The 25166-nt window shown below is 36.0% G+C and overlaps 1 protein-coding gene across 3 annotated transcripts in view; it reads right to left on the bottom strand.

Annotated features, from left to right (window-relative positions):
• NAALADL2 (N-acetylated alpha-linked acidic dipeptidase like 2) overlaps window positions 1-25166 on the bottom strand; it is a 1143498-nt gene that overhangs the window by 823021 nt on the left and 295311 nt on the right. The window contains exon 1 of one of the 3 annotated variants that reach the window (XM_036017284.1): window positions 3122-3757. The exons of 1 other annotated variant lie outside the window; for it this stretch is intronic. In XM_036017284.1, coding sequence (XP_035873177.1) covers window positions 3122-3164 — 43 coding nt within the window. In that variant the 5' untranslated portion in view covers window positions 3165-3757. Of the gene's footprint in view, window positions 1-3121; window positions 3758-25166 lie in introns of those variants that run through there. One more of the 3 variants, XM_028504896.2, reaches the window with a different exon arrangement.

The following is a 25166-nucleotide window of genomic DNA, read 5'->3' as shown; positions in this document are numbered from 1 at the left end:
AAGTGCCACTCAGTGGCGCATGCGAGTTTGCAGCTATCGTGCAAAGAAATGATGCTTCCCTTTCTCAGCAAATAACAATGTTCAAAAAACACTGGCTTCTAGTTTTTTTGCCTTGTTATGTATACGTTTTACTTATATTTTCAAAAATCAGAAAGAAAATTCTGGCATTCTATTCTGCCCATGTTGTGAATCCTGAGAATAGCATAAACCTTTATGTATGGAATCGTTACATAATTCTCCTTGGAGTTACTTTTCATTGGCCTGAAAGGGAGAGATGCTGTTTATGTTTGAAAAGGTAATTGAGATCTGTTCACAGGAAGCTGAAGATAACATTCACTTCCACTTGGAAAAAATAAGTTCCTAGTACCATTGGGAATAATAAATGGTAATAAATGGTGGGACACTCACTAACCAGGGCACACTCAACCAGCTTGTGGGGTATCAAACAGGTCAGAAACCCACAGGAAATAGCATTAAAATGAATAATCTTTGATGGTGTCTATGGAAGCCCTCCTAGTTCTGACTACAGAGGGTCCTATGAATCTAGTCAAATGAGATACATGGCCCTAGAAAACCATTATTCAAAGCACATGACAGAGTTTTAACAATAATCTACTGTCATTTTTATATTCATAGCCAAAACAATGAAATCACCCATGTTTACTGTACACAACCTGGTATTTAAATAGTCATTTCTATCAGAGAATGCTCATTTATAAGTAGAGCTGATAATAACTAGTATTATTTCAGAGAACTTCGAATCTTTTCATAAATGCAGTTAAGTCAAAGTAAAATTACCTCTTACTTTCGCACGTACAAGTAAAGCTGAAAATTATCTTCCTAGTGCTTTCATTTATAATTTAAAATGAATCCAGAAAGAACTAAAAACCAAAAACCAAAGTACCTTCACTTCTCATTAACTCTCACCTGATTAACAGGTTCACTGAATAATCTTAATGCAAATACAACTGAAATGGAAGCATTTCAATATTCCAACAAGATATATCTGGACTCTCTGGAGATCTACCAAAGATACATTTAACTTAGGTAAGATCAGGAGAGAACCTATTCCTCATTCAGAAGTTTTCATAAAGTAAACGAGGGAAAATACTCTGGGATAGAACTGGGCTCACCAGCATTTCCCAACTACGGAAGACTCATAGATCCAAGCACATCGTTTTGTAATTGGAACCATGATGTTCAAATTATTTACTAATTTTGGTTTTGTTTTAAACTTTGTGCATTTTCTGATAGATATATAGAGAGAGATTGTTAATTCTAAAACAACTCTGTGTGTGGATATGTGTGTGTGTGTGTGTATATGTAAAAGGGTGATATGTACATATCTGTGTATATATAGCATATATACATATGTGGGATCTATGGGATATATATATATGTAGATATATAAAAAGGGTATATATGTGTAATAACTGTGTGTGTGGGCATATGCATGTGTATATATATTATATATATATGTACAAGGATGATATATACATATCACCCTTTTATAGTGGGATATAGCACCAGAATCATAACATACATAGAAATGTCAGAGAGAAAAAAAAAGGAAACAAAAAACCTATACATATTCTAAAACTCCAAAATAAGAAATAAGTACTACCCATGATTCTGATACAAAAAGGGATGCCGAGGAGGTGGGGGAGTGGCTGATTTTTCTTAGCGTATTTCACTTCCTAGAACGCTGGCACGGCGACGCACCGCGCAGTGCTAGGACAGGCCATGCAGGTGGCTGCCCAGAAGTCATCTGCAGTTTATACAAAACCATTATTGTATGAACTCTGACAATGTATACTTCTTCCAGGACAGCTATCACCCGTCTACTTTAGTGAGATACAAGTAATAATGACAGGCATAATATTATTTTGTACATAAAACACATGCACAAAAAATATGATTTTATAGAATTATGCTAAAGAAGTTTTTTTTTACTTTGTTTTTCTTCAGTGGAATATCCTAAGTGATTGCTGTAGTAATCTTTAAATTAAAAATGGTTTCCAAAGCATTTTATGCAGTATTTCAAAAAACATTTTTAGGAAACAAACAGAAATAAAAATAAGATTCTGAGATTCTTAAGCATGTTAAGTAGAGAAATAATTAAAGAAAATAAAGAAAAAACACAGGCATTCTGGATGATAATTTAACTCTAAATTGGATGCGATACTTTTATGACCAGGCATGTCTATGATCATCTTATTGTTATCTGGCATGTGTTATATTTCATAAATGTAGTTTTATATTTTTGATTATATGCACTTTAAGTAAAACTGGGTGGTTTAGGAATTTTCTTGATGGTAGCTTCACAAGAACATAATTAAACAAATAAAAATGGCATTATAAGTAGATTTTTTAAAAAAATCCTGATTAAAATGTCACTTGTAACAGTGGTAAACAATTCATTAAAAAAGACTACTAGAGATCATGTCACATATAAGCATTAACCCCCTTTACTTTTTTTTTAAGAAAGAAGTTCCTCACTCAAAAAAGCAAAAAGCGTGAGCAGCCTTGTACTCATTTCTACCAACAAGACTAACCACAGAAGCCTAGTCAAGCCAACATCAACAAAGCTAATTCCTTCAAAGGACAAAGGTATCTGATTAGGTAAGACATGTAAAATAAACCACTCTTCCTAGCTGATATGCTCTCTTCTGAGATCCTGTTTTCCATTAAAAAATAGTTATACTAATTACAAGGACATTTAGCTGATAAACACCAGAGATGGTAAAACTTGATTACAAATAAAAATTGCACAGGTAGAAACAAAAATCCATATTCTGTCAATGTTGGAAAAGACCTAACATGAAACATGCACCACAAGTTGGCTGCAACATTTCTCCACCACTGCACTAGGGAGTAAGCTTAAGGCTCTTCCTGTGCTCCACATGTCTGTCTGTCTGTGCTGGTCCAGTTGCTGAGCACAACAGACAAACAGACAGCCAGCTTCTTCTGAAACAATTCCCACCTTTCCTTCCCACCTTCACAGCACACCCTGAAACTCCGTGGGGGTAAACACACTCACACGCATGCATGCACACACACACCGTAATCAACACTGCTTAAATTTCTGATTGCAGACCTTTCCGAGGCTGTTGGCACTTACCTTGCAAGGATGTGTTAGGTAAACTTGCTTCATTCTCTCCCATCTTATTATTTCTTTTTAAAGGGCGCCAAACAGTTTCAAGTTGTTTCAGTTACCCAGCTAGAGTTATGACCTTCTGACTTTCTACTGTAGTATTGTAACAGAATACTACCTGCTTTCTTCTGTGAATAATTACCATTCTGCTTCCTGAGTTACCTGGGCTTGCAGGACCTGTTTTACTATGAAGTGAGATCACATCCTTTGATCCAATGTACTGCTATTAATGGTCGTTTCACAAAACGTGGCTTTGTTTCAGTTTTAATATTAACTTTTAGTTCCCTACTTTCACTTTTGTCCCGAAATGGATTTACATTTTTCCCCTGAAAGAGTGTTGACACTACCAACACACCATGGTACAGAGTCAGAGTTCTATTTATTTTTTTTTCCTGGTGTTTCCATTCTGTTTCTCTTAGAGAAATAAAATAAAATTTAAAGTGAATTTCCCAACATTCACTTGTAAAAAATACAGGGAGATAAGGAAGAGTTTGGGAGTCACTTTTGTGCACTGGTGGAAAAAAAGACTCTAGTATCTTCAATACTAGCTATGTAAGTATAAGGGAGGAATGATACTTCTTTGAATCTCAGCTCCCTCATCTATAAAATGGAGATATTATCTATTTCAGAGGTTATTATAAAATTGAAAGCAATAATGGGTGGTTGTGCTACACATTGTAAATGGCAGAAAATAAATAAACAAGCAAAATTGTCTCTTCCTTCTCCTTATCTCCCCTTCTCTTCTTCTTTTTCTTCTTTCATCTTTTTCCTTGTCCCCCCCACCCTCTTGCCCTTCTTCTCCTTCTGACCAGTGGAAAGAATGCCAAAACAGGGCACTGACATCACTACGTTGTGACATCAGCTGTGTTACTTATTAACTGAGAGACCTTGCAGAAACCACTCAGTGCAAGCTTGGTGAACCCCAAGGTCCTCATTTGTAAAAGGATATCAGTATCTGCATTGCCTTTTTAATAGGTACATAGTGAATATGCCTTAAACTGTTGAACCTCAAAGAAAAATAATCGCTAGCAAAGATGAGCAACAAATTGGAGATTTATCTTTTTTCTTTTGTAAGTGAGAAAGTAGATTACAAAAATAAGTCAATTTATTTAAGCTCTGTCTCTCATTAGACATCTAAAATAAAAAAACAATCTGTGCTTTCACTATCTATAATTCCTTAACATTTAGCTTGCTCAGGTTAGATTAAAAAAAATCCAAGGCTCAAATGTTTCCTTTTTTTAATAATTCTCTCATTTTTCAATTTGAAAGAAGCTGCATATCATATTATTTGCTAGCTTGTTCATGAAAAATTGATTACACAAGTTATATAAACAATAGAAATGGCAAACAACCAGACAAGTTTTCTCAATAGTATTAAAAATAAAAATAAACATGACTACAAAATTCTCAACACAGTTAATTTAGAGTTCTCTCTTTCATTACCTCTTTGTGTCTCAGTTTCCCATTCTGGACCATTTAATTTCTAAAGCCCATTCTATAATTTTAATGCCACGAATCTCTGATTCAAAATTCTGGTTGTGGTTCATTTCCAAATACAGTACTCCTTTACCTAGTACAATTGCATAATATAACAAATATACAAAAGTAACCTGAAATTGAATGTTTGCCAATAAAACACTATAATCATCACATTCTGACTCCCCCATAAGAAGAGAAACACACATATCAGTCCTCACTCTTTATGACAAACTTGGAAATGCATTTACATATCTGCCCTAGGCACCTAAAATTAGTCAATAACACAACCTGTATAAAGCTCCCATTATCTAACTGCTGAATTACGGCACATAGGAAGTCATTGTGAAAGTAGAATACAGAGTCCTATTTTTGAGCCTAAATAAATGTAAAAATATAAACACCAGAAACCTCAAAAATTTTTGTTGCTGCACAGAACATGCATTCAGTTATAATGAAAGATTTGATCCTAATGTTCATGGATACACTCTATCTCCCACCCCCTTCTCTCTCTTTCCTCCCTCCCCTCTCCTCCCCACCTTTCTCTTCCTTCCACTCCCCGCCCCTTCTCCTCCCTCTCTCCACCCCCCCACCCCTCTCTCTCACCTTTAATGCCTGGAAAACTGTCTGGTTTATCACCTACCCTTTGCCTAATTCATACACAGGGACTTTTCTTAAACCCAGTCTTGGTTTCAGCCTTGTAGGGGTCCAGAACAATTCACCTCCAGATGTGTTTTTGTGATATGCAAATTGTTTTGAGCTGAAGTCAACTTTAGTTGCAGGATCAAGAGAAATTTCTGTCCCCCACCCTTATCTGCCTAGAAGAGGTTGAATTAGAGGCCTTGCCCTAAGAGATTGTCAGTGATAACCTTTTTGATCCACCTACATGACAGGGCAAACTTCTACTAAGTATCTGCCCTTCTTATCACCCTGCAATGACCCTTTGAAGTTCCCAAGATGCATTACCTCATCCCTAGCTCAGAATTTCTTATATAACTAATTCACCTTTCTATCTGTGAACCTCTCCTACATGTGGAGTTTCTGATTGTCTCATGCATGTGGAGTTGCCATACATATGTATGCACTTAATCTGGTTATTTTCTCTTGCTAATCTGTCTCATGTCTATTTGATTATTAGACAAGCCAGAAGAACCTTAAGGGCAAGGGGAAGTTTCTTCCTCCTCACAGTCTCTTCTATGTACTTTCCAGATCCCCTTATCAACCTAAAACCTGTCCTTTCACATAGTTATCATATATACTACTTAATTCTTCAATATTTTTGTCCCTGTAGTCTGTTTTGCCAGAGACTATTTTTGTGTGCATCACTAAAGCTCTAGCACCTAATACAGTTACTACCACATAATTATGCCTTCAACACATTTTGTAAAGATTAGATTAAAGAATCTCAAAAAAAAAAAAAATGAGTAGGGGGCATGGATTTGCAACGAAGATATTCCAGGAGGAAAAAATGACAAATTAAAGTTTAAAAGTTTATCTTCAAAAGCAAATAATTAAAAGCTATAAGGATAAAGGAGTAAGACTAATTATTTAAAAAAGTTAAAAAAAAAGACTCAAAGACACAAGTAAATGAAAGAGAAAAAGACGGTTTGGAACAAACTTATAAAGAGAAAACCAAAGGCCTAAAATGGAGCCACTCAGGCTAAAGCCGGTGATACCAGTTGTTAACACCTGAACTAGCTGATGTGTCATTGTCTCCCAGAAACTTAATCTTAATCCATCAGCCTGGAATTTTCTGGTCAACACCAATGAGGTAATCTGTCCCATTTGTCCTCTCTGTCCCCCATGGAAAAAAGTAGTATGCATGATAAATAAATAAAATAAAAACCCTGCTTTTCCTCCAGAACCACTCCTAAAGAAAGATGTCCTGGTCTAAAATAATTGTTTATCATTATTATTTTTTGTTAATAGCTCCCTTCCTCCAACTTTCTTCCTACAAAAACTTTTCATTTTGTACAACCCATCAGAGAGCCCTTCTAGTTGCTAGAAGAGACTTTGCCCCATTCATGATTCACTTAGTAAAACTAATTACATAGATCTTACTTCACATTTACTTAATTGAATTTTGTTTTTATGGCAGACACATACACACACACACACACACAAATGTCATGGGTGACATTAGGTAGAAAGCTTCACTGAATGGTGAAAAGGAAACAACATAATTATTAAAATTATCAAAATGTTCTTATTCTTAAGAAGGAAGTTTATGAGCCTTAATGTGTTTTCTAATGCATTCTGAGACTTTGCTATAAAATTATGGAACACATTTTTTAAATGACTTAGAGGACATATCAGAAAACATTCAGAATAGAAAATGTTTAACCACATCATTTGCTTGTGTATTCAACATTTTATTTCTAAAGCACACTTCAGGGAAAGAGTGGGCAAAGAAGGATGTTACAAATGTTGTCTCTTATCACTCAGTTTGAGGGTTCTACCTAAACCACACATGACAGAGAAACCAATGTTAAAGTTTAAGCTTGAGGGTGGTTATTAAATTTAGTTATGATTTTCAAGACAAGATATATGGGGAAACTTGAAAAAAAGGAAGTGGTTATTTAAAGTTCCAAATGTTGCTATTGTATGTTATGGAACTTGGGACCCTGGGTATTTCAAAAGTTACACTATTGTCCCGGCTGGTGTAGCTAAGTGGATTGATTGCCAGACTGCAAACTAAAGGGTTGCCAGTTGGATTCCCAGTCAGGGCACATGCCTGGGTCATGGGCCAGGTCCCCAGAAGGGGGTGCTCAAGAGGCAACCACACACTGATGTTTCTCTCCTTCTCTTTTTCCTTCCCTTCCCCTCTCTGTAAAACTAAATAAAATCTAAAATAAAATAAAATGAAATGTTAAAATATCTGTCTGGAAAGATTCCAGACATTGTTAATATAATGAGAACAGTTTACACAACATCGATGTAACCTGGCAGCCAAGGAGAGTGGACTGGAATGTGCATGCATGAACAATGACAACTTCATTGTGCTAGTTAGTGGAGGCAATAGAGGCTGTTGAGTGAGCATGTGTACTATGTGACTATAACATTCAAAACTACTGTGCAAGTAGAGCAATGAATCTGCATCAAACTTTTCATTAAGCTTGAATATTCCTCCACAGAACCCACTGAGATGATTCAGAAGGCCTTAGCTATGGGCAACTGGTACCTGGCAGCTTCTTGACAACAACATGCCCATTCATGCCTCACGTGTCATGCCGAGTTTTCTTGCAAAGCATCAAAATCATATAAGTGAGTCAGCCAAGGCCCCTTTAGCCCAGATTTGGCACCCTGTGACTTCTGGCTTTTCCTAAAACCTAAATCACCTTTGAAAGGGAAGAGATTTCAGACTGTCAATGAGATTCAGGAAAATACAATGGGTCAGCTAATGGTGATTGGGAAAACTGTATGAAGCCCCAAGGTGCTTACTTTGAAGGGGGCTGAGGTATCATTGTCCTATGCACAATGTTTTTTGTCTCTTGTATCTTCTTAAATAAATGTCTCTATTTTTCATAGTATGTGGCTGGATATTTACTGAACAGACCTCAGACATCTAATAATGACACAAACTTGGTACTGATGTTCTTGAAAAATATAACATGAATAGAAAAACAATGTGGTCAAAACCATAAGATAACCACAGAGAGAAAAGAACTAGAACTCTCAAAACTGTAACCCTGCCAAGCCTTATTGGAAGGAAAGTCCATGCTCAGAAACCAGAATGGATCTTTGAGGTTACAGTTCCAAGAATAGGTAGATGTGCTTGAAGGGTTATGTGAGCAATTGAAGGCCAGCAGATTGGCTCTCTTTACCTCCCCTAACTGCCTAAAAGTGGAAAACAAATGTCCCCTTTTGTAAAGGACACTTACATTTATAAAGGAACTTTCCATTTATAAAAGTGTCTCCTTACCAGGAAGGCAACTACTACAGGACTGGATGCAATTCTTATCACCTGAGAAACTCACTTAGTGAAAGATAGCCCTTACTTATAAAACATTGTTGTTTGGCTATGAGCAAGAATTCCAAGGCTGGAATTTTCTTATCCTTGTAGCTGTTAAATACTTTTGAGTCCTGTCAGAAACAAGATAGCAAGGTAAGCTAGAAAAGAGGAAAATATGCACTATACAAGACAAATGAGTAGAGGCAAATGAAACAAGATTTTATCATGCTTGGGATTGCTGGCCCAAAATATCCTACCTCCTCTATTCTGGGTCTGAGTACTATTATCCATGGAATTGCATTAAACAGAAATTTATCGTGTATCCTTGAGTCTACACTCCCACTTCCTAAAATACTCACTAGGTCTTATCAATGTCATAGAAATCCACATCCTTAACTTTCCATTTCCTCTAGGTGAGGCAATTATCATCTGGTGTAAAGACAGTAACACAGTAAATGAATTGCTCCTTTCCTCTAATCCATCCTTTCTATATCTGCCAAAGTGATCTTTCTAAAACAGTCATACCATTTTCATGCTCACCTGTGCTCACTGTTCCACAGCCTACTCAATAATGTCACTATTTTATCACCACAATTTCCCATCCAACTGACTCTTAATCCTCCAATATCATGCAGTTCATTTAAACAAGCTTTTCTGACATCCCAAGCACACTTATAATTCTCAATAGTTGAATACAATGTGCATAAAATCATACTTATTTTTCTATATATGTGAATACAAAATAAAAAAAACTGGTCAAAAAATTAAGGCCTACTCAGTGCTTTACATTAGGATCGACTGATGGGCAAAAGTATACTTCCAATAATACTGTTATCACTGGTATTTAGCTGATTATTAATAAAAGAAATGGGAGCAAAGGGACTTTGAGACACTGAGGTTAATAAAACAGGGAACATGAGCCTGTTTGCTTAGCTAAAAAGCTAGGCTTCACCCTCCAGGGTATTATAGCATTTCTCTGCCAAGGGTATTCACACTCCTCCTTTCCCTCCTCCAGTACTAGAATTTTGGGGGCTACAGGGGGACATCCTAGACTATAGAGCCTATCAGTCTAACTAGCCTATCAGTCTTATGGACTTTTGATCAGTGGAACCTATCAAAAATCCATAAAATTTTTGGAAGTTCATTGGTCAACTTGGAAAATCTTCTGGTCTCTTCCAAACCCAAACTAATATAATCCCAGGGAAACAAAGAAACCCTCTCTTTCTCTCACCCACACAATGACAGACTCATCTCATGCATTTGCATGTTCTTTCTTGCCCTGGATCACATGACCATGTGTGTCTAGCCACTACCAGGGCCCACAGCAGATGGCGAGGACTCCAAAGGACTGAGCTTTAATGTGAAGCAGAAACTCTGGGCACTGACTTTTGCTGTGGCCTCACTAAGGAAAGGATTGGACCTTTTCCATGGAAAGACAGAAGGAGATGGGACATTCAGAAGTCAGGAGGGGAACCCCCATAATTTTACATCATCATTAAAGTTTAACATGGAACCTCATCCTCCCTGCAGGTTTCAGGAAATTCTTTCCTTGCCACATGCCCAGAACTCCACATCCACCAATAACAATGCCACCAACTAAACTTTTAATTCTCTACCGTATTTTTCCATAATACTGCATACAAAATCTTAAGAAAATCAGTATTGATGGAGAACAAAGAAAGAAACTTTCTTTCCATAGTAACTAGGAAAAAAGAGAAGTCATAATTAATGGCAGGTAGAGTATTGTTATCTTAATCATCTTTCTACTATAATTTTATTTAAAAAGAAGCCAAGAAACTGTATTAACTATATGGTAACACTCATATATACCCCAGAGTTGCTTAGCAATTACTGAGGCTTTGTAGGCTATCTCACATAATTAAGCTATATAATGACTCACATAAAAGTAAGAGACACAGGTGTGCCATGTTGGAAGTCAGGTAGCAGTGACACCACTGATAAGGCTCAGAGAGCAGCAATGTGTGCCACTTTGGCAGGAGGGTTATTGTGAGCCAAATGCAATCAAAATCCAGGAGATTCAGAAAAAGCTCTTCTTCATGTCCCCTCTCAACTGCCTGAATCTACACTGGAGAGGGGGCTTGTGCCACAAGGACAGCTATTACAGAGATAACTTTTAACCTCAGAAATGTATCTGTGTTACATGGTAAACTTGGTTTTCCATACATCTCCTTCGCCTTTCTGTGAATGGCCTTTTTCTCCTTTGTATCCCCAAAACCTTTACCTCCTCTTTTAGCTTTGGGAGGCTACGAAGGTTGCCCTCCCAGGGTCAACTACCTGGTTGCCCTTCAAGCCTCATGTTGCTATGGGGCTCCTGTAATTAAATTCATTTTCTCCTGCTAATCTGTCTTATGTCAATTTAATTATTAGGAAAGGCAAAGAACCTAGAAGGAAAGAAGGGGAAAGTTTTCTTTTCCTGCACTACAAAGCATTCTATTTGGCTGTTGGGAACAATGCTATTCAAGACTGTGGGAGAACTCTGTAACAAAACATTAAATACAAGCTTGTAATCATAGTGTGGAGTGATTTATGCACTTTTATGAGGAGCCCATAAAATCTTGGCTTAAATGCCAGAATGTTTTAAAGCGATACACTCTTGTTAGCAAACTCAGCCTCATCAATGTGAGTCTACTGATAGTGGGAAGACTAGTTGTGATAGCCATCTAAGTATCATTTGAAATGTAAAAATAGTTCAAATATAAATGGTTATTTATTAGTATTATCACGAAGCCATAAAATGAAGAGGGCACACACACTTGACTAATTTGCATATAACAAGCCATTGTTCAACAAATTCTGACAAAACTCCCTTAAGAGAAACCCTGAGAAAATCATTAAAGGAAAGGAATATGCACACTAATGGCCTGATATAGCAGAGAATAGGGAACACATCAACTTGAGAATTTTAGGACTTGCTAAAAATCTACAAGAAAGCTAAAAGTAAATCTACAGGTAAAACCCTGGAATAGCAAGTTTTAATAGAGAAAACAAGATAATAGAATGATAATAGAATGTCATCTTTTCAAAAGGTAATAAAAAGACTTAAATGGTATTATTTATTTGTAGATAAATTTATTTCCTCAGAACTCCCTGGAAACAGAAGTTTCACCTCCATGGCAAAGAATGATCTAGAAACAGCGGTGGTAACGTTTGGCAAGGATATCCCAGCCATTCCTGCTGAGGTAAAATACTCTCCAGTTTTCAGCCTCTTCACTATAGACTCAAAAAAAAAGACAAAACATTATGCTAAGTGTGCTGCAAGAGAACATTAACTAAATAAAAATGTTTAATAACTATTCAGGGGGTAACAGCTTTATCTTCTAAGGTGAAGCTACAGTAAAAAGTAAGTCTTTGCACTGTCTTCAGAAACATTCCATTCTTCTCACTTATATTAAAACATTAATAATAGATGAACGTGTTTAAAATAAATACAGCAACTATAGTGATTATTTATTAAAAATAACTCTGAGTGCCTTGATTCAACAAGAAGTATCACATTAAATTTTCTTTAATTTTGTACTTTTTCTTTTATCCTTTTCTTTCTTTAATTATTTTTCTTCTCCCCCTCCTCCTCCTCTTTCTCCTCATTCTTTTTTAAATAAAATCAAAGTATAGAATAACAAGCTTTCCTAGAAAAATTATTCCAGGAGAACTACTTTTATGCAATATAGTAGCGAGCCACTACTTTCTACTGGTTTTTTTCCCTGAAAGCTCCTCTTCTACTTCCACAGCTGACTACGTGCCAACTAGCACTGTTACAGAAAAGGAGATTTGAGTCTCCAACCTTCCCCCACAAGCGACTAATCTATAAACAGACTTTTTCTAGAGTGCATGGCTGTTCCCTTTCTATAGGAACCAGATTTACAAAATGAAAAAAAAAAATCAGAGAACAAATGAGGTAAGATAAACATAACTTCTCTGGATGGACTTTACAAAATAATGAGCTTAATGGATGAAGTGTATAAAAGAAAAAAATCCCAGGATGACACTGGAAAATACGGTATCTGTTCACTTTGAGCAATGGTGGGCTCACAAAATGTGAACAATTCTAAGGATGAATAAACATAAGACTCGGGCCCTGGCTGGTGTAGCTCAGTGGATTGAGCATGGGCTGCGAACCAAAGTGTCGCAGGTTCGATTCCCAGTCAGGGTACATGCCTGGGTTGCAGGCCACGGCCCCCAGCAACCGCACATTGATGTTTCTCTCTCTCTCTCTCTCTCTCTCTCTCTCTTTCTCTCTCTTTCTCCCCCCTCACTTCCCTCTCTAAAAAATAAAGAAATAAAATCTTAAAAAAAAAAAAGAATTGTGATAGACATGCCATTACTAAAATTAGCTTTAAATACTTATTTTGTTGTGTCTCTTGCCTCTCTTCTAAAACCTTTAGTCTTTTATATCTTCACATATCATTTAATTTTGATTTTCTTAATATTTTAAAAAATATGCCGGGCAAACATAGCCCTGTCTTCAACTCTCGGGGCTTACTTTTAGAGCATGTGCTGTTTTTAAGTCTGCCAGATTCATTAGCATTTAATAAATACTTGATGACTGATTAATTAAAAACATAACACAATTATATTTTATCTTTGTCCTAAAATCTTTAAAACAAAAATTCATAAAAGAGCATAAGGGACATTATTAATTCACAATGTATTTAGTATTCCTGCTTTACTCTGAAGAGACTAGAATATGCCACCTCAGAATTTGCCACTTTGCTGTAAAGATTGTTTTGAGCTGAAAGCAATTAGTTCTCTGCCTTTCCACTTTCTGTTTAAAAGCATATATTAACATTTATACTGGCGTCTATTTCTTTAATAGGAAAAGAACTACTCTGAAGACAACTCTTAGTGTTGTCAGTAGAAATAAGGTTCTTGCATGGGATCATGAGGGAAGCAATCCACGGACCCACACGTGGGAGATTATGACGAGGCAAGATGATGTATTCAAGTGGAAATCTGCCCCTGCATTTCCAATGTTCCATCTCCCTCCATCCTACCATGGAAAAGGAACAGCCATGTCTTTAGCAAGGCTGGAAAAAAAGATAATGTCCATAGTTTCTGCAATCTTTTGGATTCCATGCAGTTTGCCCTGGGCCAGTAGCTGCTATACCACATAGTCATGTGCTCCCAGGTGAGGGAGTACACAAAGGACCAGGGTGAGTGCAGGTCATGGAAGGGGAGTGGGAGAGAGGGAGAGAGAGAGAGAGGGAGAGAGAGGGAGAGAGAGAGAGAGAGGAAGGGAGCACGAGAGAGCACGCATCTCTATTTCCCTAGGATTTTATTAGTCTTTGTTTGGGATGGGATGAACCAGGTGCTTTTTTCAAAATAACCAATAAACTTTCCAAGCTTTCACAGGTTTTTTGATAGGTTCATCCCCCTAGTTAGACTGACAGGCTTCTATTTTCAAATACCTCCCCCTTTTCCTCTCCCCACAACCCGCTACTGAGGGGGAAAGGAGGAGTGTTGTTAATCCCCTTGGTGGAGCAGTGCTATGATCCCCTAAGGTGTGCAGCTGTAACTCCTGCTGGGGCAAACAGACTCATGCTCCTCAGTTTATTAAACTCCTTGTCTAAATCCTTTTGCTTCCTTTCTTATTAATAACTACTTAACTACCTACAGTAACATTAGCACCTGAAATGACATATGCGAATAAAAAACATGCTAAGTAACCCTTAATTTACAATACAATCCCTCCCCTCATCTTCCCGTAATTTACCTCCCTCCCCAAGAGATTTCATAATCGCCTTTCTTTTGTCCATGCTAAAATGGTTTATAAGCCTCAAATTCTGGAATCACATTCGTTTTATGCATGTATGTATGTAGGGGTATGCATCCAAATCTCTATTTTTCCCTTGTTATTGTCTTTTGTCAGTTTAATTCACAGCCACTGAACCCAGGTGAGTAAAGAAAAAGAAGTTTCTTTCTCCCCTATAATTTTGAATAATGTATAATTTTACATGTAAGAAACTTACATCAGCATACTCCCTTTCCTCCTTCCTGTCCTTTATGATGCTGATACCATACATTTATTACTACACATGTTATAAACCACACAATACAGTCTTATTATTTTTGCTTTAAACAGTGAGTCATTTCTAAATACAGTCATACCTCGGTACTGATTGGCTTCAGAACTCATCGCATTTTGATGAGAAAAAATGTTTCGGCACTCAGCACGTGCTTGGGATTCATTGCACTTGCTAGAACTTGTATGAGTCCCATTTCATACTCATTAGTTTAGGCACTTGTCACAAGATCAGAACGAATTCACGATGAATACCAAGGTACCACTGTATGTTAAAAGTGAGAAACATATTTTCTTATATTAACCTATGCTTTTACTATTTTATGTTCTTTGCCCCTTGATGTAGATTCCAGTTTAATCTTTCTACTGCCTAAAAAGTGCCCTTGAACATTTCATTATAGTTCTTGCCTCCTAACAATAAATTCTCTCAGTTTGTGTTTGAAAAGTCTTTATTTAGCTTTCATTCTTGAAAGATACTTTCTTATACATAGAATTTTAGATCAATATGTTTCATTTTCTTTCGTAATTTTAAATATATTTCCTTGTTACCTGGCTTAACTAGTTTCTGGCAAGAAGTCTATGATGATTTTTATCCTTTATATTCTATATGTCATGTGTATTTTGTCTCTTGCTGTTTCTATTTATTCTCTTTACTACTCCTTTTAGTCAGTTTAATTATTATGTGACTTGGTATAATTTTTTTCATGTTTATTATGTCTGGAGTTTGTTGAATATCTTGGACCTATCAGTTTATAATAGTCACCAATGTCTAAAAAAATCTGCCATTAATTGCTATATTCAACTATTTTTCTCCCCTTTCTTCACACATTTTCCTTCTGTTACCTTTATATACATATGTTGCCCTGGCTGGTGTGATTCAGTAGACTGAGTGCTGGCCTGTGAACTGAAAGGTCACCAGTTAGATCCCATTCAAGGAACAGGCCTGGGTTGCAGGCCAGGTTCCCAGCTGGGGGCACGTAAGAAGCAAGTGATCGATGTATCTCTGGCACACTGATGTTTCCCTCCCTCTCTTTTCCCTTCCCTTCCCCTCTCTCTAGAAGTAAATAAATAAAACCTAAGAATATAATTACACATATGCCATAAATACGCAGAGAGACAGATATAGATATATAGACATCCAGCAGGTCACTGGAGCTGTTAATTTTTTTCAATCCTTTTCTTGTGTATTTATGTTTGCATATTTTCTCTTTCCATGTATTTCAGTTAACCAATTATTCATCTGCAATATCTGTTATAATGTAATGCTCATACCATAACACTTTCATTTTTAACCATTTATTTTTCATTCTTAGACGTTCTGTTTGGAAGTTTTAACAGTTTTAATTACAATTCTAGAATTTTTATATCTTGTAATTTTCTTCATTTGGTTCATGTTTGCCTTAATATCATTGCACATATTTATAATAGTGACTCTAAGATTGTGGCTAATTTAATCATTCTGGGTCTTATTTATTAATTAATTTTCTCCTGATTATCAGTTTCAATTTGCTGCTTCATTGCATGTCTGGTAATTTTTTATTGGATTGAGAACATTTTAACACCCTGACTTGTATTGTTGAGTGGTAAACTGGGTTGTATCCCTTTAAAGGCATCAGATTTTGCTTGGGTAGAATGTTATTTATCAAGCAGCCTGGTCATTTTGTGAATTGTTTTGTAATTTTTTTAAACAAGACTTGGAGTATCCTTTACAATAGTGTCTTGACCACTAAGGTGTGTGACACTTTCGGAGCTCTGCTGGATGACTTGTCCAATCAAAAAGTCTCTCAACTCTTATTGGTGGGAACATGAATTATTTCTAGCTTAGAGTGAGTTCTGGAATTGTTCATTTTGGAGCTCTCTGATAACTGTCCTTTCATAACAGCTGTTCTTTGCTCAACATCATGTAGTTGCATGCTTTGCACTAATTGCTATTAAGACTTCAAGGTTCTCTGCAGATGTCTGAAGCTGTTTCTTTGTGTAGTTCTCTTTTCTCCAATCTTACATCCATATGTATATTACTGGTGGCTCATTCTCCCCAAAGATGAGCCTCTGTCTCTTGAACTCGGATATGTTTTGGTTCTTTCTCCCTTCATCATATTCTGAAAATTGCCTCTGGTTAGAAGGTTAGAGCAATTATAAGGCTCCCCTTTTTTAATTCCCTTTTCTCGGGAATCACAGTGCTGAGATCCCTATTCCAGTGTCTGAAAAACAAATGTTTTAGATATTTTTTTCCTGTGCACTGGTTTTATGTCAGGAGGCAAGTCAAATAGAATTTATCCCTTCAGAGGCAGAGCAGAAATGAGGTAACCTTTCTGGAGGACAAGTTAGCAAATAGATCTAAAATACGCAGTAAAAGTCATACCATTTGAAATTTCGCTCCTAGAAAATTTCCCAAGACAATAATCAGAAGTCTACATACAAGGTTATCTAACAACATTTATCAGTGTCATTTACAATATGGCAAATAAGCAATTAAATGCTAACAATGAGATTTTCAAAATAAATTATTAAACAATAGAATGATGGAATAATCTGCAACTATTAATGCAGGACTGTTTATTGACTTACAAAATGTCCTACTTATTGTGTTGTGTTTTTGTCAAGATATATGACATATGCTAAAAATATAAAAACAATTATTTCTACATTGTGAAATTATTGGCTGCTATCTAATTTTTACTTGCACCCTTGTTGATCTTTTGATATTTTAAAACAATTATGTGTTAATTTAGAATCAGAAGAAAGATTTATTTGCTATTTTGAGAAAAACATTAAGCCTTGCTTATGATCTTTTATTGTTCTTTATGTTACATTGGAAAGGCAAAAAACAAGAGGATCTAAACTGTGCTTTCTAAAAATGCCAAGGATATTCACACAATGAATCTGTAATTTATGTCTCATGTTTCTAAATGGAATCTTAAGCTTGTTAGTGTTATTAAATAGTTAATATAAGGAAACATTTATATGTGCATACATTGGTATTCAGTAAGTATTTCGTGAATTTAGTTGATAAGGAAAATATTTTTGTAAACATTATGATGAAATTCTTAAAGGGATCTAGGAGGAGAACCTATGGTATTATAAAAAAACTGTACCACTGTTTGGAGAGGAGGAGAAGATAAATTTCACTCAGCAGATATTTCACAGCTTGCTTCTCACAAACCCATACTTTTACAAAGAATAATGCAAGTGTCTTAGCCACCGTGTTGTTGGGAAGATTTTAGTTTGAAGAAGGAAACAGCAGGACAATGCTGTTTGAAATCCAGAAGAAATAAGCCACCTGACAAAAAATTTTCACTCTCAAGAAACCTAGCAAAATATATAAAAGAAAAACTGAGCTCAACATTTCTTGTTCTTTATAAAACAAACAAAATTACATTTTATGATCATTAACAATGTATGACCATTAACAAAAATAAAGACAGAAAAAGTAGAATTTAAGTAACAAATTATTCCATTCTCAGAGGTAGCCATTATTAACTTTTAAAATACACCTTAGAGAGAAACAGAGGGAAGGGGAAATGGACTGGATAGATAGTTACAGATATAATATAAGTGTAAAGAAATAGAGTTATATTATCATACTTACAGGAATAAATAGCAATATAAATTCTAATAATGTACAGAACATTTTGAAACAGGTCTTTTTTGTTATAATCATACAGTAAATATCATTCTATTGATATATTTTTTATGGACTTTGGAATCAGAGAAATGTGGAGATAAGTCAGGGCCACTATTACTCCTAGCATGACCTTGAGCAAATTATTTCACATGTTTAAACCTTGATTTTTATTTTATTAAAATAAAGAAAACACCTGAACCTCCACAAGGGGTTGAGGTAATAGTTCCATATAATAATTCAGGCCCCAATCATAATAGCTTTCAACAAAATTTTACAACAATAATGATTTATTGTTTCTATTTTCTTGTTATTATAATATTAAAAACTATTATGATCTACCGTTTTTGGAATTTTTGCCAAGTCACAATGATTTTTCTCTTATTTATTTCCCAGTCCACAGGGATGGAGCATTGTGTTCTATGTACTATAGCTCATTTCACAGGTTATAGCTGATTGGGTCAGTAGGTACATAAAACTTCAACTAGGGAGGTCAGAGATTTTGCCCCCTGGGATTTTAATTTGAGGCTGAAATAGAATTAAAGTTAGGCTTGTAACACAAAGTAGGGAGCTACATGCGTAGCCATGTTTACCCCTGTGAGATGAGGGACCATAGAAAGCTATTCACAGAAGGGATATTAATGAACTTCATTTGTATCAGTAAACATAGATAAGAGGTAAAAAGAGAAATTAGTTTGAATTACTCCTTTTTCTTTATTAGTTTCAGCCATTCCTAGGGCCTTCCCTTTAGATTTCATGGAACAGTGGCTCAACTTTATGTACCAGGATACTGGGACTCTTTTCACCTTAATGTATGTGAGAAAAACACCTCTTTGACCCTACACAAACTGAATTCATAAAGAAATGGTTTTGAGGACCGGTTCTGTTACCCTCAGACCCCTTAGCCTAATAAGATAATTGATTAGAGAAAGTGTAAGGGAATGATGAAGGAATTGATGAACAAGTTATTTTGTAGAGAGCACTTGCTATGCTGTGAGACTAATCCATTTTCTTTTGCAGGGGAGAAGAAATTAGGAGAATGGTATCTTTTAGTCATCAGCTAGAGTAGAGAACCACATGAAAAGCTTTGGAATGTAAAATGTGTTTGCTGCCACTGGAAAGTGAAAAGAAAATGTCATGACTCATGCCTTATAAAACTTAATCTACAGAATATCTCAGTTTGGAAAGCAGGGTTTAATATTTGGCCAGATAGGGTAGGAAGTATAATGGTCCCCAAAGATGTCCATGTTCTAATCCCTTAAACCTGTGTATCTATTATGTTATATGGCAAAAGGGAATTAAGTTTGCAAATGCATTTAAGGTTACTAATCAGGTGATCTTGACCCTGAGTTGGAGAGATAACCTTGAGACTTTATCTGCCACTATTTCTTTATAAGGTGAAGGAAGGGACACAAACCAATGATTGCAGGTAGGCTCTGGAGACTAGAAAAGGTAGAATCTTCCCCAGGCTTCCAGAAAGGCACAGAGTCTCGTACATCCCTCAGAGTTAACCATGGTGGACTGCTGATCTACAGAACTATAAGACAATAACTTTGTTTTGTTTTAAGCCATCCTGTTTGTGTTAATTCATTACAGCAACAATAGAAATCTAATAAACCAGTATGTTTTAATTACTGAGTTGGAATTATATTTGTGATTTAAAGTGACTTACAGGACTGTTCTAGTCCATGGGAATGAAAATACAAGTCATAGCATTGCAAGGGTTTTGATCCAGGAAAGGAAAAACTGTACCATAAAGTTTAAAAGAGGAATGGAAACCAATAAACTCAGGTTCTGAACTTATCATGTATGATTCTTTTTCAATCCATTATAACAAACGATCTTTCATTAATTTCTTAATTAATTTAGGCCATAGTTAGCTTGAAATGTTTTTGTTATTTATAACCAAACAATTTCAATGGCTAGAAATGTTAAGGATAATTATTCTAACCACAGGTAGAAATGGCCTCAGGCAGGGCTGTTGAATGCCCTAGTGCTAGAGTGGGAACAACATCTAGTGATTCTAATTTTTTTTCAAATGAAAGTAAATCCCTAAAACATGCTAAAAAGAGCACTTCATTTCAATCTTACAAAAACCTCAAAAAAGTCAGCACTATATCATACGGTGAGAAACTGAGGTTCAAAAAAGTTAAATAACTTTGCCAAGTTCACAAGAGAACTTGCATCAAATCCTGGTCTTTCTGACAACAAAGCTCTATTACATCATTCATTCATCCATTCATTCACTCAATAAATGTTTATTGATTACTTGTCAATACCAGACACTGTGATATCTAGCTTCCTGACATTTAATAAGGCTTCATTATGTGCCAAGCAATTTACACATATTAATTCATATAATACTTGATGCATTGTCTTATTCCACAGATGCCGGAAAAAAAGGGTAAGAAACTAGCCTGAAGTCTTGCAAATGACAGGGCCAAGATTCCAACTAGGTAGTGAGGCTCTTAGCGACCGTCTGTCCCAGGTGCTGATATACAAATATAGTCTCTGTTCTCATGGAGGTTACACTGTAGTTGGAGAGATAGATGAGAATAAAGCAAATAAATAAGTACTAATAGTCATAGGGTTATGTAAAGTAGAATAGGATGTGATATGAAAAAAAAACAAAAATGTCAAAAGAATTCTAAAGAAGTAACATTTAAAACTTAGAGATAAAATTTGAGGAGCCAACCACGGGAAGGTTCAAGGAGTAAAGAGGGGGTGCATATTGGGACCATGAGAAAAGACCTAGAAGTAGGTAAGAATTTGGTTTTTCTTTTCAGTTGAAAGAAAGCCAGTGTGCCTGAAGCAAAGATTTACTAAGTAGGATTAAACCATGAGAACTGTAGCAATAAATAGACAGATTTAATATTGATTTTATAGTTTTTTATTACTTGAAATATTTTTTCAAAATATTAACAAGAATTGATTTAAAATATTATTTTCAAATGAATTATATTTTTTTTTTTTTTTTTTTTTTTTTTGTTGTTGACTGAGTCGGTTTCTTTTCTTTTTTTTTTTTTTTTAAATATATTTTATTGATTATGCTATTACAGTTGTCCCACTTCCCCCCTTCTCTCCCCTCCACCCTGTACCCCCTCCCACCCACATTTCCCCCTTTAGTTCATGTCCATGTGTCATACTTATGAGTTCTTTAGTTTCTACATTTCCCGTACTATTCTTGCCCTCCCCCTATCTATTTTCAACCTACATTCTATGCTACTTATTCTCTATACCTTTTCCCCCTTTCTCCTCCTCCCACCCCCCTGCTGCTAACCCTCCATGTGCCCTCCATTTCTGTGGTTCTGTTCCTGTTCTAATTGTTTACTTAGTTTCTTTTGGTTTTGCTTTAGGTGTGGTTGTTAATATTTGTGAGTTTGCTGTCCTTTTACTATGCATGTCTTTTCTTTATCTTCTTTTCTTAGATAAGTCCCTTTAGCATTTCATAAAATAAGGGCTTGGTGATGATGAACTCCTTTAACTTGACCTTATCTGAGAAGCACTTTATCTGCCCTTCCATTCTAAATGAGAGCTTTGCTGGATAGAGCAATCTGGGATGTAGGTCCTTGTCTTTCATGACTTGGAATATTTCTTTCCAGCCCCTTCTTGCCTGGAAGGTCTCTTTGGAGAAATCAGCTGACAGTCTGATGGGAACTCCTTTGTAGGTGACTGTCCCCTTATCTCTTGCTGCTTCTAGGATTCTCTCCTTCGTTTTTACCTTGGCTAGTGTAATTATGATGTGCCTTGGTGTGTTTCTTCTTGGGTCCAACTTCTTTGGGGCTCTCTGAGCTTCTTGGATTTCTTGGAAGACTGTTCCCTTTGCCAGATTGGGGAAGTTCTCCTTTATTATTTGTTCAAATACGTGCTCAATCTGTTGCTTTTCCCCTTCTGATTCTGGTACCCCTATAATTCGGATATTGGAACGTTTAAAGGTGTCTTGGATGCTCTTAATCTTTTCCTCAATTTTTTGAATTCTTATTTCATCATGCTTTCCTGCTTGGTTGATTCTATCTTCCTTCTGGTCCACTGTATTGTTTTGAGACTCATATTCCTTCCTTTCACTATTGGCTCTCCTCCGCGTGTCTTCCTGCATCTGTTTTATGGTAATCTGCATTCTTTCATCTAAATTTCGTCCAAAATCAATCAGTTCTGTGAGCTTTCTGATCACCAGTGTTTTGAACTGTGCATCTGATAGATTGGCTAATTCTTGGTCGCTCAAAAGGATGAGTCCTGGGGGACTGATCTGCTCTGTTGAAAACATATTTTTTTTCCCCTGTCTCTCCTTTTTTTTTTCCGGTCTGGTTGCTCTTGTTACGGTGGGGGGCGGAGCCTTAGGTGCTCACCGGGGCTCGGCACCACAGTCGCTAGATTGTGACGTTATATGTGGGGGTGGGGCGGGGGCGGGAGAAAACAATGGCGGTAGTTCCGTTCCCCTGGACTCAGACCCTTTTCTGGGCTTCTGGGCCGCGAGTTCTGCCCTGGTCCACAATCGCTACCCCTCTGGGTCTGCCAGCTGCAGCTTGCGTACTCAGGGATCACCGCTGCCTTCTTGCGCCCCCGGATGGCTTTTGCGCTGATTTCGCGCCAAACCTTCCCCTGACCTCTGCGCGCTGCCGACCCGAGCCAGCCCCACGCCCGCCCGGCTCGTCTTCTCCTACCAGTCCGGATGAATGCGTCTACTTCAACTTCTTGGCTGCCCGACTTCCATTCAGATAAATCCTCTGCTGGATCTGGGTGTTATTCTGATAGTAAATTATTGTTGTAAATTATTGGTTTTCTAATCTTGGCTGTATGAGGAGGTACAGTGCATCCACCTATTCCTCCATCTTCTCAAATGAATTATATATGTCTAATAAAATAAATCACTTCAGCTCTCTTCCATTTATCTGTATGGGATGAACAGCATTGCCATTTGCTTCCATAAAGGACCAAATCACAGCCATTACTGATGGGCTGCTATTTCAGGTGCAGAACCAAAGGCACCCACAGCATGAATTATAACCAGGTGGTTCATTTGGTCGGCTCACTCTGAACTTACTTATTATCAGGTCAGTTTTAGCTCATGGTAAATAAGCTAAATTAATTTTATTATTTTCAGTTTTGGTTATAAGTAAAATCAATTATGTGATATACTGCCTCTTCAAAGCTTGCTTTATTTACTTATATTTAAAACTAGTACTTAAATCCATAGTCAAAATCAGAATGTTACTCAGAAGTTTTGTGAAAAAGAATGAATAGTAATATGCTTTGGTTAACAAGGGTACACACATACAATTCTGTCCTCTTGCTGGAATTTGTTAAAAATAAAATAAAATCACCATTCCTTATAATTATTAATAAATTCTTTAAAATTTCAAATAATTTATATACAAACTAACTTTATAATTGCTATAAATTTAATGTAACAGATATCACAAATAAATGACATTATTAAACATTATATGCAACTACAATAATAAAAATGTAAGAAATAATTATTTTATGAAACCTAATCTGATGAATAACCTATTTAAATTAGTATAATGACTATTCCTCTCCAACTCTGATTTGCAAAAATAATAGGAGCTACTGACATGGTAAAATTAATGACTTATAGAAGATGTCAAAATATATGTATATTTGTAAATAAAAACTGAACTTTAAGGTTTTTTATACAGAAATCACTGAAATTTGTTGGCAATCCTCTGAGACTAAAAAATATAATAACATCAAAGAAGCAGATCTTAAAATAATACTGCAAAACAAAATAATTTGTGTTACAAAGAAAAATCTCTTAATTTTCTTGTGATAAAGAAGCATAGAGGCATGAGAGAATGGGATTTTTCTTATTGGGTAGGCCAAAAATTCCATTAACTTTTTTTTCTGTAAAATAAAAGACACACTTGTCATTTTCACCAATACCATTACTGAGCTGGATATTTTGAGTATGCCATCTACCTCCCAGCTATTGTCTTCTGGTAGAGGCCATGGGGCTGCTAAACATCTTCTGATGGGGAAGGGTTTACAGGAACGAGTATAAAGGACACATGGGTAAAAACTAGGGGCGGGTAGAAATGGGAGGGAGAAGGGGAGGGCTGGGTGGGTGGGTTGGGAAGGGAGTAAAAGATAGAAAATTGTACTGCAATAACAATTTAAATAAAATTAAAAAAATAAAAATAAATTGGCCATAAAAATAAAATTAAAAAAAAGACAGCCCCACAGCAAAGAATTATTTGGTCAAAATGTCAGTAGTACCAAGACACTTTGCAAACCACTTCTGACACATTCAATCAGTCACAGTGCCTTCTCCATACACTGCACAAATGTTTTGTTGCATTTCAGATGTGTTTTTACCTTTCTTGAAATAATAAAGCATGTTACACTGAAAATGTGTATTTTCTTCCATCTTCAATATTAAAATGGCTGCATAAAAATTCACTGATTTTGATTTTTTTAATGCATGCTGATATGACAGCTGTCACAATGAAATTTAACAAACTTGTTTTGAATGAAGTTAAAGACGACTAAGCACTACTAGAGCCATGTTGGTGAAAAAAACAAACTTTTTGGCCAACCCAATATATCTACTATATGGGCATATTCTTTGTTAAACTTATCATTTCACTTTTCCAAAGTGATACATACAAAGTTTATTGACCAGTATATTCCTATTAAAATTTTCTGATGCAGTCTATGTTTTAAGATATTGGAATAATATATGTTGCTGTATATTTATTTGGGTTACTGCAAATTTGCCCTCTAGGAATACTGCAGCCTCACAATCAGCAAGGAATATAAAGCATTCGCTTAATGAGAATTTGTGTTGGCAAAAAAATCCTTCGAATGGAACATTTTAATTAGGATCTCTCAATGAGAAAAACCGCCAGGAATTTTTTTAAAGAAAAAAGTTGTGTTTTCTCTGTGTTTATAAAAAACAAGA

Source organism: Phyllostomus discolor, chromosome 2 (assembly GCF_004126475.2).
Source record: "Phyllostomus discolor isolate MPI-MPIP mPhyDis1 chromosome 2, mPhyDis1.pri.v3, whole genome shotgun sequence".
NCBI classification, from domain to species: domain Eukaryota; kingdom Metazoa; phylum Chordata; class Mammalia; order Chiroptera; family Phyllostomidae; genus Phyllostomus; species Phyllostomus discolor.
This window is presented reverse-complemented; position numbering and strand designations above follow the sequence as displayed.